General features: G+C 34.4%; 3 protein-coding genes across 4 annotated transcripts; all 3 read left to right on the top strand.

The window, feature by feature from the left end:
- LOC104766880 (tetraspanin-2-like) lies at positions 116–4,726 on the top strand. 2 transcript variants are annotated; one of them, XM_010490854.2, is made up of 4 exons: positions 116–466; positions 571–877; positions 3,964–4,264; positions 4,499–4,726. In XM_010490854.2, exons 1-4 carry the CDS (start codon positions 273–275, stop codon positions 4,507–4,509), a joined length of 813 nt encoding a protein of 270 aa, XP_010489156.1. In that variant the 5' UTR covers positions 116–272; the 3' UTR covers positions 4,510–4,726. The 2 variants fall into 2 exon arrangements, with proteins under 2 accessions (XP_010489156.1, XP_010489155.1); XM_010490853.2 differs by lacking the exon at positions 4,499–4,726 and having other exon boundaries at positions 3,964–4,440.
- LOC104766881 (cytidine deaminase 1-like) lies at positions 5,459–6,774 on the top strand. The gene has a single exon (XM_010490856.2). It carries the CDS (start codon positions 5,674–5,676, stop codon positions 6,577–6,579), a length of 906 nt encoding a protein of 301 aa, XP_010489158.1. The 5' UTR covers positions 5,459–5,673; the 3' UTR covers positions 6,580–6,774.
- On the top strand, positions 8,453–11,838 carry LOC104766882 (enhanced ethylene response protein 5). Its single transcript, XM_010490857.1, has 13 exons — positions 8,453–8,742; positions 9,260–9,396; positions 9,533–9,626; positions 9,733–9,822; positions 9,923–9,988; positions 10,078–10,167; positions 10,257–10,313; positions 10,413–10,474; positions 10,556–10,643; positions 10,755–10,831; positions 11,165–11,239; positions 11,334–11,439; positions 11,527–11,838. Exons 1-13 carry the CDS (start codon positions 8,575–8,577, stop codon positions 11,656–11,658), a joined length of 1,242 nt encoding a protein of 413 aa, XP_010489159.1. The 5' UTR covers positions 8,453–8,574; the 3' UTR covers positions 11,659–11,838.

The following is an 11,872-nucleotide window of genomic DNA, read 5'->3' on the forward strand; positions in this document are numbered from 1 at the left end:
TAATCGAATAAAATAATAACCCACACCCTTTAAATCAACATCAAACCGGAAATTGAGTTTTCCGGACCGGAAATAACCGAACCTCGTTTTCTGTAAATAGGGAGTAAACTTTCACACATCCCATCACCTCTAACCACCGACCTTCATAAGTCTAAAAACAGAGACAACAATCAACACTCCTCTCACTCTCATAATTTCATTTTCATTCTATAAAAAAACAAACAAACAAAAACTCGAATCTTCTTCAAGTCAGAGAGAAAGAGAGAATTTTGATGGCGTTAGCGAATAACTTAACGGCGATACTGAACTTACTAGCTTTACTCTGTTCCATACCAATAACGGCGTCAGGTATATGGCTAGCTTCAAAGCCTGACAACGAGTGTGTTAATCTCCTCCGTTGGCCCGTCGTCGTCCTCGGCGTTCTTATCCTCGTCGTCTCTGCAACTGGTTTCATCGGCGCCTACAAGTAACAATCAAAAGAACCATTTTTTTAATGAAATTTACAGAGAAAACAGAGTGAGTTGTGATTTACAAATCATAAAGATCTCAACTTGGAGCTTTCAAATTCAGGTACAAGGAGACTTTGCTGGCGGTTTACTTGTGTTGTATGGCGATACTGATCGGGCTTTTGCTGGTGGTTTTGATATTTGCGTTCGTCGTGACCCGACCCGATGGATCGTATCAGGTTCCGGGTAGAGGTTACAAAGAGTATAGGGTTGAGGGGTTCTCGGATTGGCTGAAGGAGAACGTTGTTGATTCCAAGAATTGGGTGAGGCTAAGGGCTTGTTTGGCTGATACTAACGTTTGTCCTAAACTCAACCAAGAGTTCATTACCGCCGATCAGTTCTACTCCTCCTCTAAGATCACTCCTCTCCAGGCATGTTCTCTCTTTCTTCTTTTATTCCTTTTTTTTTCTTAAGATACCCCTCTACTTCTACTTTGTTTGATTTGTCTCCCCCATAAATTTGTTTTTGTTTGGTGTATTGTGGTAGTTGTTATGCAACCTGTGGTTAATTAAAGTAGGTTAGGATTATGGGTAAATGAATCATATTAAGACAGTGTGAGACTCAACACTCAACAGCGGCATATATATTTTGGTAGTATTTTTTTCATATAAGAGTAACATTTTAGAGGGTTTTTGGTTTTATCTATTTGACTTTATGCAAAATTTCATTTAACTTGATTTTGTCATTTTAACGTTAAAAAGTTATGTAACATTTTCGAGTAAAGAAAGTGGAGTTGATTATTTTTGTGCTTTTACTCATAGAACATTTTATATACTCCCGCACTTGACCAAATTTGAATTGGTTGGTGATACTAATAAAAATCATTAGGCTAACATTTTAGGTCAAAAATAATAGTGTTAATTGGATTAATAGTACCACAAATGCTCTTTTTAAGCTGTTTTTGGACCCAAAGAAAGAATCCAAGAAGCAAGACAGTTTTAACATGCTTAACAAGTTTAGTTATGATGCATTTTTCATACTATTTATGATGCATATTTACGAGATATTAAAGTCATTATCACACTTAATACGTCCATAAGTCAAATAAAAGCGTAGTACACCTCTCTACATGATTATTCATTCTTGATAGGGTAACTTGTAAACTAAGTTTTCTTGCTAGCTAGATCTTCGAGTCAAAAATACATATTCAAAGATACTAGTAACTAACTACAAAGTTGACAGATAATACCGTGATGACCGACTTTTTAAAGTTAAAATCTAGACTAAATATTGGTTTTGCAACGATGCCAACGAATCATTTTGGGTATAATGAAGTATTATTAGATGATTAATGGAGATAAGATACGAAGTAAAAGAGAATGTTTTGTAAATCTCTAGATTATGTGAGACCTACGGTTTGTCCTTGTTCTTGCAAACGAATAGAGAGAAAGGTCCATTTTTCAAAGGAAAAAAGTAAAGTATGTGGCTCATCTCATAAAAGTTATAAAATTTCTCTTTAGCTTTTGTGAGTCCAAAAGAGGATTGTTCTTATTCTCTATATTCTTTTTTGTTTTGCAGCTTTAAGTTATACAGTATTTCGTTTTGTATATCTCCTTATCTTTGACAAAACTTAAAAAAAAAAAGGTTTCTGACCTAATTAATCTTATGTATTCTAGTGTTGAAGTGGAAAAAACTACATTAGTTTTCTTAACATATCGTAGTTAGTGACATTTTGTGATAATTTAGGCCATATGCAATCACCATTATTGAAACATATTTATTCCTAGTAGACTGGTGTAGAAGTTGATGGAGACCAAGTCCAAAAGATTATGTTGTAAGATATAATCAGAATTCAAAATTATACATTATCATAAGGACCCACCCATGCACCCACAATAATGTACATGATAAAATATGTTTTATCTGTTTATATAATGTTTGTCCTTTGTCACTATCTCACTCACAAAATTCAATGATCCCATTCACTTTAGATAAGTCTTTTTATATCCCAACTCAAAACTTGACAAAATTTCCAACTTTTTCCATTCAAATTTTATTAATTAAAATCAATCTTAAAATTAACTTTTTTATGTCTTTTAAGCTTGAAACATGGAGTGATTAAGGGTATATAGCTCAGGAACTTTTTTATCCGAACAATATATTGACCAAAGGAAGTAGGAACTATAAAATCTTAGGTTTTTCTTATTATTATCGAAATAAAGACTTGCCTTGAATGTTTACTAGATTTTAAGTAGTTTTTGGATTCTGATTTTTTTAAAATCTATTTTTTTACTATTCAAGATTTTCAAAAAATAGATTTCCTTGAATTTAGAGAAACTAGTTTTTGGGTGGTTTCTTTCAATTTTAAAGAGAAACTAAAAACCATAATTTATGGTTTTTGTAAAAAATAATTATTTTCAACGAGAACATTTTTAATTTTTGAGTTTTTGATTTTTTATTTATTAATTTTAAATTTAATAGCAAAAACTAAAAATTAAGAAATCAGAAACCAAAATTCAAAATCTAAAATCTAAAAACCAAAAACCATCTAAAAACTAATTACCATTCATGGCCTTAGTTGTGGGCAATATGATCATCTAGTTTTCTTATATTCTTAACGAATCAGAAATTTCGGTAAATTTGTATTATTATATCATCCAAACAATATTTCTAGCAAGTTGTCATCCTAGTCCATTGTCACTGTAACAAGATTGGAACCAACCACTAATAATTAAATAAGCCTAGATGATGAGGTTTTGACTGAGTTATATATCGTTAGTCACTAGACATGCATTATTAAATATTGGACCAATGATTTGATTCAATAATTACAAATCACAAGTCTTTGTCTCCACCATGAAACATAATAGATAATTATATCCCTCCCATATTGTCCCACTTTCTTTTTCTTATTTGAATAATTAAGACGGAAGACATAAGTAGATTTCTAGGAAAGAACTATACAATTTCTCTTCCTCGAGACAAAACCAAAATTTACTCATAAGGAATACGAGGATTATTCTGTGATAAGATTCATGTGTTTTCCTCTCCTTATGTGTTTTACACTAAGCAAACAATTGCTTAGGTTTCATTGTTTTATATCATGATTGTGTTTGTTTGCATTTTGTATATACTTTTTTTATCCAACCCATAACCTTAGAGCATGTTAAGCAAAGATTATTTATTCGCTGTAAACACAAACGCCAAACGCATATGGTAGAGTTTGTGTTTACATTGTGTAACATATTATAATTCATAGTAAACGTAAAACTTGCGTTTGAAGCAACTAGAGCACACTATTTCAGAATACATAGGCCTAAATCCATGTTACAAGATCATATAGATATACATGTTCTCGCCAAGCTTATGGTGTAGCACATATATAAGATATCTTTAAAAGGATCATCATATTTTAATTTGAAAAGTAACTATTTAATTGTTCTTACATAAGGCAAAATAGTTTTGTTGTTTTCATATCTAATTGTAACATATTCTTCAACGTCTTGTTGTTTCACAGTCCGGCTGCTGCAAACCACCCACCGCGTGTGGCTACAACTTTGTGAACCCAACACTGTGGCTAAACCCTTCCAACATGGCTGCAGACGCAGACTGTTACTTATGGAGTAACGACCAAAGCCAGCTTTGTTACAATTGCAACTCATGCAAAGCTGGTCTATTGGGGAACCTTAGAAAAGAATGGCGTAAAGCAAATCTCATACTTATCATCACTGTCGTTGTTCTCATATGGGTTTATGTCATTGCGTGTAGTGCGTTTAGGAATGCACAGACTGAGGATCTCTTCCGCAAATACAAACAAGGTTGGGTCTAAAGTGTGTATTGTGTATAAATTTGTTTGTAGTAGTTGTTGAAAATATTGGAGTACTCGGAAATAGCTTGTGATATCATTTCTTTTCTTTTATGGATATTGTTTTTACGTTTCTGTTAGATTTGGTGTTGAAAAGAAAGCAAAATTGAACTCTTACATTGTTTTGGATATGAGTGTTTTGGTTTTTTTATATTTTCACCACTTTTTTCTTTTGGGGTTTCATTAGGTGGTGTATAGAAGGTTGGGCTTACTGCCTCCGGCTGTAAGCTTCCTGAATTGCAAGGCCAGTGAAGTGATTATTATTGATGCAAATATGTCATCAAGGCTATACATATATTGTTTTTTAATCTAAGGTTGAGTTTATGCTACAACATTTTCTTTTTTTGATATGGACCAAAAAAGTGTTATTTAAAGATAAATTGTCACAAAATGTCCCTAATTAAAACAGTGCATTGTTGTTTGGATAATAGAGTGTTCTCTCAGTTTCTTCTACTATAGGAGAATCTTTAACCATTGGTTAAAACATGGTTACCAAACAAAGACTTGTCTTTTGTTTGTGAGCTCTCATCTTAATATAATCGAGAGAAATGTGTGTGACGTTCCAACGATAAGAACAAACCATAATTGCTAAAGGATACAAAGCTCTCTTTAGTCCCGTGTACTTCTTTCTATCTTACTAACATCTTTTTGTAATTAACTATTTTTCCTTGGATCTCAATCAAATAATTGTTAAATTAACAACACCGCATTTAAAATGTTTATTATTCATTCCCTAGCCTCTATCAGAATTATATAAATCTAAGCTGTCTTTAGCTATAATACAATTCATTTCTAATCTCAAAATAAGAATATTTTTGTAGTTTCGTAACGTGGTCGAAACTACTAGCTAAGTTCCTTGATCGATAATATAGTATTATCAATTCAAGATGAGCTTTCTTAGACCACGATTTTAACATTATGTTACAATAACATGTTTCTTGCATCTTTCGTAGTTTGCATAAAGACTAAAAAAGTATCCCATTCGGTTTAGTTAAAACCGAAATCTTATAAATTTTAAATATTATAAATCCAAATCAACAATCATATGCCAAATCCTTTTTGTATTTGCTTTTATTTTTAAAATCAGTTTTGAATATGATTTTTATAGATCGTCGTCATCTTAGCTATTTTACATTATTATTAAATTTACAAAATTGAACCGAGACCGAGAACAAACCAAACCAAACCAATTCAGATACTTCATTCAATTGCGTAATGTAGCTTCATACTTTGTATCTATCTATAAATAGTTTTGTTTCACAGGGCATTCCATTTCATAATCCTCCCCGTTTCCCGGATCTCTCCTATCTCAAAAAAAAAAACCCGACCCATTTTACGCGATCCAAACCGGGTCAACCCAAAATGGACAAGCCAAGCTTCGTCATCCAATCCGAAGAAGCTGAATCCGCCGCGACAAAACTCGGCGTCTCCGTCCTCCAGCTCCTCCCGACGCTAGTCAAATCAGCGGAATCCTACGCTCGAACTCCGATTTCAAAATTCAACGTCGCAACCGTCGGACTCGGATCATCGGGTCGGATCTTCTTAGGCGTCAATGTTGAATTCCCAAAGCTCCCTCTCCACCACTCAATCCACGCCGAGCAGTTCCTCGTCACCAACCTCACGCTCAACGGCGAGCGTCACCTCAAAAACTTCGCCGTCTCCGCCGCACCGTGTGGTCATTGTCGTCAGTTCCTTCAAGAAATCCGCGACGCGCCTGAGATCAAAATCCTAATCACCGATCCAAAAAACTCCGCCGATTCCGATTCCGCCGCAGACTCAGACGGATTCTTACGCCTCGGAAGCTTCTTGCCTCACCGATTCGGTCCCGACGATCTTCTCGAGAAAGATCTCCCTCTTCTCCTCGAACCTCACGATAACGGTCTCGTTATCTCAGATCTCGATTCGGTCTGTAACGGAATCACCGATTCCTTCGCCGATTTGAAACAAACGGCACTAGCGGCGGCGAATAGATCGTACGCGCCGTATAGTTTGTGTCCGTCGGGAGTTTCGTTGGTGGATTGTGACGGGAAAGTGTACAGAGGTTCGTATATGGAATCGGCGGCGTATAATCCTAGTTTGGGACCAGTGCAGGCGGCGCTGATTGATTACGTGGCTAACGGTGGTGGAGGAGGTTACGAGAGGATCGTCGGAGCGGTGTTGGTGGAGAAAATAGATGCGGTGGTCCGGCAAAAGCAGACGGCGAGGTTGTTGTTAGAGACCATATCGCCGAAATGCGAATTCAAAGTGTTTCATTGCTATGCAGCTTAAAACGAGAGAATCATTTAATTATCGCAAAGACGAAAACGAATAATATAAGAAAATGTGACTTTTAAAATTTTATTTCATACGCTATAATTGTTGAAATTGATGTGTGCTTCTCTCAATGATGATGTGGATATATTTAAAAATAACGTTTATGACACATATGAATATGATAAGAAAATAAGATAAAGGTTTTTATTACTGCTATTATTTAAACGTGAAATATAATTTATTTCTTAATTATTATGGATTTGATTGGTAATGTAGCTAAAGCTGTACGTGAAAACCGTACAAAAGTCTGATAGTAAAACTTTTAATAAAGGTTTTGGTAAAGTTTTTGTAATTGATAAAAATTTAAAATTGTACCACTTGTAATACTTTATTTTGGACTATTGAGGAGTATTGTTATATTTTCTTTTTCCTTTTGGTGTGTTGGTGAGTTGTGAACAATCAATCTAAGTTTTTTAGTTGAGTTGGTTTTCATATCGAATACTTTTTATCAAAAAAAGAAAAGATACAAACATATGTTAGTAGGAACCCTAAAAATATAAAGTCTCTCAATTTCTAGTTATTTTCAACTTTTAACATTTACAACACAAATGTTAATCCTGGCTTAACCTTTCTCAATTCAAATTACTCTAAAAGATATTAGTGATAAACAATTTAAAATATATTAAAATCTTGATTTAAAAAAAATAAATGAGTTTTTGGAAACAAAAACCAAAAGCTCACTTTATAGTTTAAACTACTAGTCTACTACTGTTAGTAAAGTCAGGTTGTAACTCGGTTCTTTTTATTAAACGTCAAGTTATAATGGTTCTTTTATGCTCGCATAAAGGCAAAAATAAATGTACATATTTTGGTGCCTTTAATTTATACATTGAATTTAATTTGTTGGAGTAAAGGTTCCAAATACGAATTGTATGAAAGGAGAGAATATAAAGATCGTCCACTAAGCAGCTCCCTACTATGAGACTATGAGTGGTGAACAATGAATCTAAGATCTTTAGATTACTTGATTTCATAATGAATACTTTTTAGGGATAAAAAAAGCTAAGAGCATACATTTTTAGCAGGAATCGTACATAATTGTCTAGTTATCTCCATTCTCCAACTTTTAGCATTACAACATATAATACTAATCCTGGATTAACTTCTATCGATTCAACTATTTTTTTTATTAAAAAAAGGCTCGATTCAACTATTCTAATAAGACATTAAAATTTGTACAAGATTACTTGTTACAAAGACATAATAGATATAGCTGTAACCTGTAACAATTTAGGCTCTCGTGTAAGGAAGAGTTTTAAGGAAATGGATGTTTGCTTAAAAAAGGCCGAGAAAAAAAACATTGTGGAAACAAGAACGTAGACATCTTTGTTATCTTGTCAAAATTAATACTAGACGTCATTATAGGCTTGTCGTAGTTTCTCAACTGAGGTTAAATCTCAGCCGCTTACTCATTTTTGTTCTGTCAGTTGTTTTGTCTTTTACGGTAAAAGACATCAAAAGTGTCCTTTTATGTTTACAAAAAAAAGGTCACAATTTGAGTAACAAAATCAACATCGAAGAAGAGTATTGTTTAGCCACAAGCTCAGAGATAATGCAGATGGGATCCATTTCTCTCCAACTTTTTTTAAAAACTATTTCTTAGTTTGGAAAAAAACTTTATAGAATAAAAAGTTTGCACATAATTAAATTGTAAATTTTAATATGGACCATAAGTAGCCCAACTAGTGAATTAATAAGCCCAATATCAGAAAACATTATCTAGATACTTTACGTTGATCCGTTAGATTACTTACAATCGGACGGTCCAACCGTTCCCACGATTCACAATTAGTGTGCTTATATTACGTCGTCGTTTTCCCTTTTTTTTTAAGACATCTCTCCGTTGTTTTCCTTTTTTGTTGTTTCCTCTACTTAACCACAAGAACGAAGACTTCGATTTCGTTTCTCTCTGAAAGCATAAGTTAGACGAAGAAGAAGAAGGTGACAACAATGGCGTACGTTAGTATGGGTGAAGCTCACAGGCGAATCACTGAATACTTAAACCGTTTCTGCGACGCCGTTTCGTACCAAGACTCTTCTACACTTTGCCGTCTCCTCTCTTTCTCTTCCAATTCTCCACCTCTTCTCTCACTCGCCGACGCACTCAACCTCTTCCAGGTACATTAAAATTTCTCATGATTTCTCCTGTTTTAGTCGAGACCCATGATGTAAATTATCAGCTTTAAACACACTAGGATAATGTTTTTGCGATTAGTGTGGTAAAGTTTGTGGCTTTTTGTTTCGATTTCAATCTATGATGCTTTACAATATGTTCCAATTGGGTAATCATATATTTGAATTTAGGGCTCAATAGAGTAGGAGCATAATCCTACGATAAAAGCATGATCTTTATATTAGCAAAGTTTGTACCTTTTAGGTTCAATATCAATTTATGATCTTTAGAGTATGATTTTTCCAATTGGGTCCTCCTACTTCATCAATGAGTATGAAAATTTTGAATTTAGGCCGTGAAAGTGTCTCTCTAATTGAGTTATTGTAGTGAAAACTCTCTCTCTATGTTTGAGTTTATGAGAATGGTTTTTTAGATTTAGGGTTTGAAACTTTTTGGATTTATATGTAGAGAGCTTTGAAAGGGCTGAACCCTTTGAATTTTCCTTTTCTTTGACTGATACAGGATGCTAGCAGTTTGATTAGACAGTCTGATAAATTCTCTGAATACGGCGAGATTCTGGCTCATTTGTTTCGTTCTCTACAAAGTTACCGAGTTGGGAATCTGGTTGAAGCATACCTTGCTTTTGAGAAGTTTGCCAAGTAAAGTATTCTTGTTCCCCTCTGCTCCTTTATTAATGTTCTAATTTGATTTCAGGGTTTTACCTGTTGTATGATAGGTAAGCTCTTTATTTGTGTGTTCTCAATGTCTGATATTTGTTGGATTCTATATGTGCAGTGCATTTGTTCAGGAGTTTCGTAATTGGGAATCTGCATGGGCATTGGAAGCTCTGTATGTTGTTTGTTATGAAATTCGGGTTCTTGCTGAAAAGGTTGTATCTCATTCATATGTCCCTTTTTGAAAATTTAAATCTTGTTCAGTTTCATTGCATCGAGGACTCAGTTCTAAAAGCATGATTTTTCCAAATTGAAATACAGGCTGATAAGGAGTTAACTTCTAATGGAAAATCTCCCGAGAAATTAAAAGCAGCTGGATCTCTTCTCATGAAAGTTTTTGGAGTTCTTGCTGTAAGTTGTCCCTTCTATCTATCTTTATATCTTCAGGACTATTAGTTTATGTTTGTGTTCAGTTTCTTTTTTTGGATCCTTATGTAGTTTTAAACTGTAGGGGAAAGGTCCAAAACGAGTGGGAGCACTATATGTGACGTGTCAATTGTTCAAGACCTACTTTAAGGTGATGTGCTTTCTGGCTACAGTTTTATATTTCTGATTTGAAATGATTTTACATCCAACTAAACATGTGTCCCTAATTTTGTATTTCAGCTTGGAACCGTCAATCTTTGCCGAAGTGTAATAAGAAGTATTGAAACTGCTCGGATATTTGACTTTGAGGAGTTTCCAAGAAGAGACAAGGTATAATGCAATTCTCTGCAAACAGTTTTAGTTTTTGGCCTCTCGATTTAATTACTAATTATCTTCTGTTTCTTCTTCACAAACACCAGGTCACATACATGTATTATACCGGACGATTAGAAGTCTTCAACGAAAATTTTCCTGCTGTAAGTCACGAAGAGATTTTCTCATTCTTTCACAGTTCATTTTGTTGTGTCAATCGAAATATTGATGGTAATATTTAATCTTTTCTTTGGATCATGCAGGCGGATACAAAGCTATCATATGCCTTGCAATATTGCAACCCCAAAAGAGAACGGAATATAAGGTTTGATTGTGATTTTACTCTGTGATTACCTTACTCTTGCATTGCGTTGCTTAATCAGCTTATGTGGCTTTTTTGTATCAGGATGATATTGAAGTATTTGATACCCGTGAAACTTTCAATAGGAGTTATACCGAAAGATGAGCTCTTGCAAAATTATAATCTTCATGAGGTAACAACTTTACTTTTGTTCTATGAAATTCTCTTCAATTCTACGTCAAACTTATTTCTCATCTGCGGGTGATATTATATCTCTCTTAATCCAATTTCTCTACTTGTCCAGTACACAAAGATTGTGCAAGCTCTGAGAAAGGGTGATCTCAGGCTTCTCCGGCATGCTCTTCAAGAACATGAAGATCGGTATGTATTTCTTTCGACCTCATCTACATCCAAATGATAAGTCCTTGTGGTTACTCTAGTGCATGAGCATTGTGATTAGCGTAGGCTGATTGTAGTGGATTATGGCTGTGCTGAAAACTCAGTAACAACTGGTTCTTAGGTAGAGAGCTAACAGGTTAAAAGAAAGTTGGGGCAGGAGTTGGGATGTTCTGGATTTGTCTAGGGATTATGATTTTGCAGTTGGGTCGAGAGTAGAGTTGATTTCGTTAGTTAAATGACTTAAGTCTCTATGATGATTATTTGGATTCCTATCACTGGACAACTTAATATCGATCTAATAAACTCTTTGTACAGGTTCTTGAGGTCGGGTGTGTATCTTGTCTTGGAAAAGCTAGAGCTCCAAGTGTACCAGAGACTCATGAAGAAAATGTAAGCCAGTTAATGTAACACAAGCTTATCAATCCACCCAGGATTCTCGGATTACTTTAGTTTCATAACTCTTATTATCAATTTTTTTTTTCAGTTATATCATCCAGAAGCAGAGTGATCCAGCGAGAGCGCACCAGCTGAAGCTTGAAGTGATTGCCAAAGCACTAAGATGGCTAAAAATGGACATGGATCTCGACGAGGTATCTTATACGTTCCCATCCCTTTCATTGCTTTTGATTACTAGAAAATGAATTCTATAAACTCAAAAATATTGGTTTTTGTTGCAGGTGGAATGTATAATGACGATATTGATATACAAGAACCTTGTGAAAGGTTATTTAGCGCACAAGAGCAAAGTGGTAGTTCTAAGCAAGCAAGATCCTTTCCCTAAACTAAACGGGAAGCCGGTTGGCTCATAGATTATATATTTACCCTTCACGAGCAAGCCCTGCGAACAGCGGGCTTATTTTTGTTGTTGTATCAAGAAACCAATATTGCTTAATCTCATTATTGTTTTTATTGATAATATCGTCTGGTCGATTTTATTTAGCAAAAGGAATGTTAGAAAAGTAATAAGAACTTCTTCTACCGGCTTGTAATTTTTTTTTTTTTTTTTTTTTTTTTTTTTTTTTT

This window comes from Camelina sativa, chromosome 19, assembly GCF_000633955.1.
Source record: "Camelina sativa cultivar DH55 chromosome 19, Cs, whole genome shotgun sequence".
In the NCBI taxonomy this organism is placed as follows: domain Eukaryota; kingdom Viridiplantae; phylum Streptophyta; class Magnoliopsida; order Brassicales; family Brassicaceae; genus Camelina; species Camelina sativa.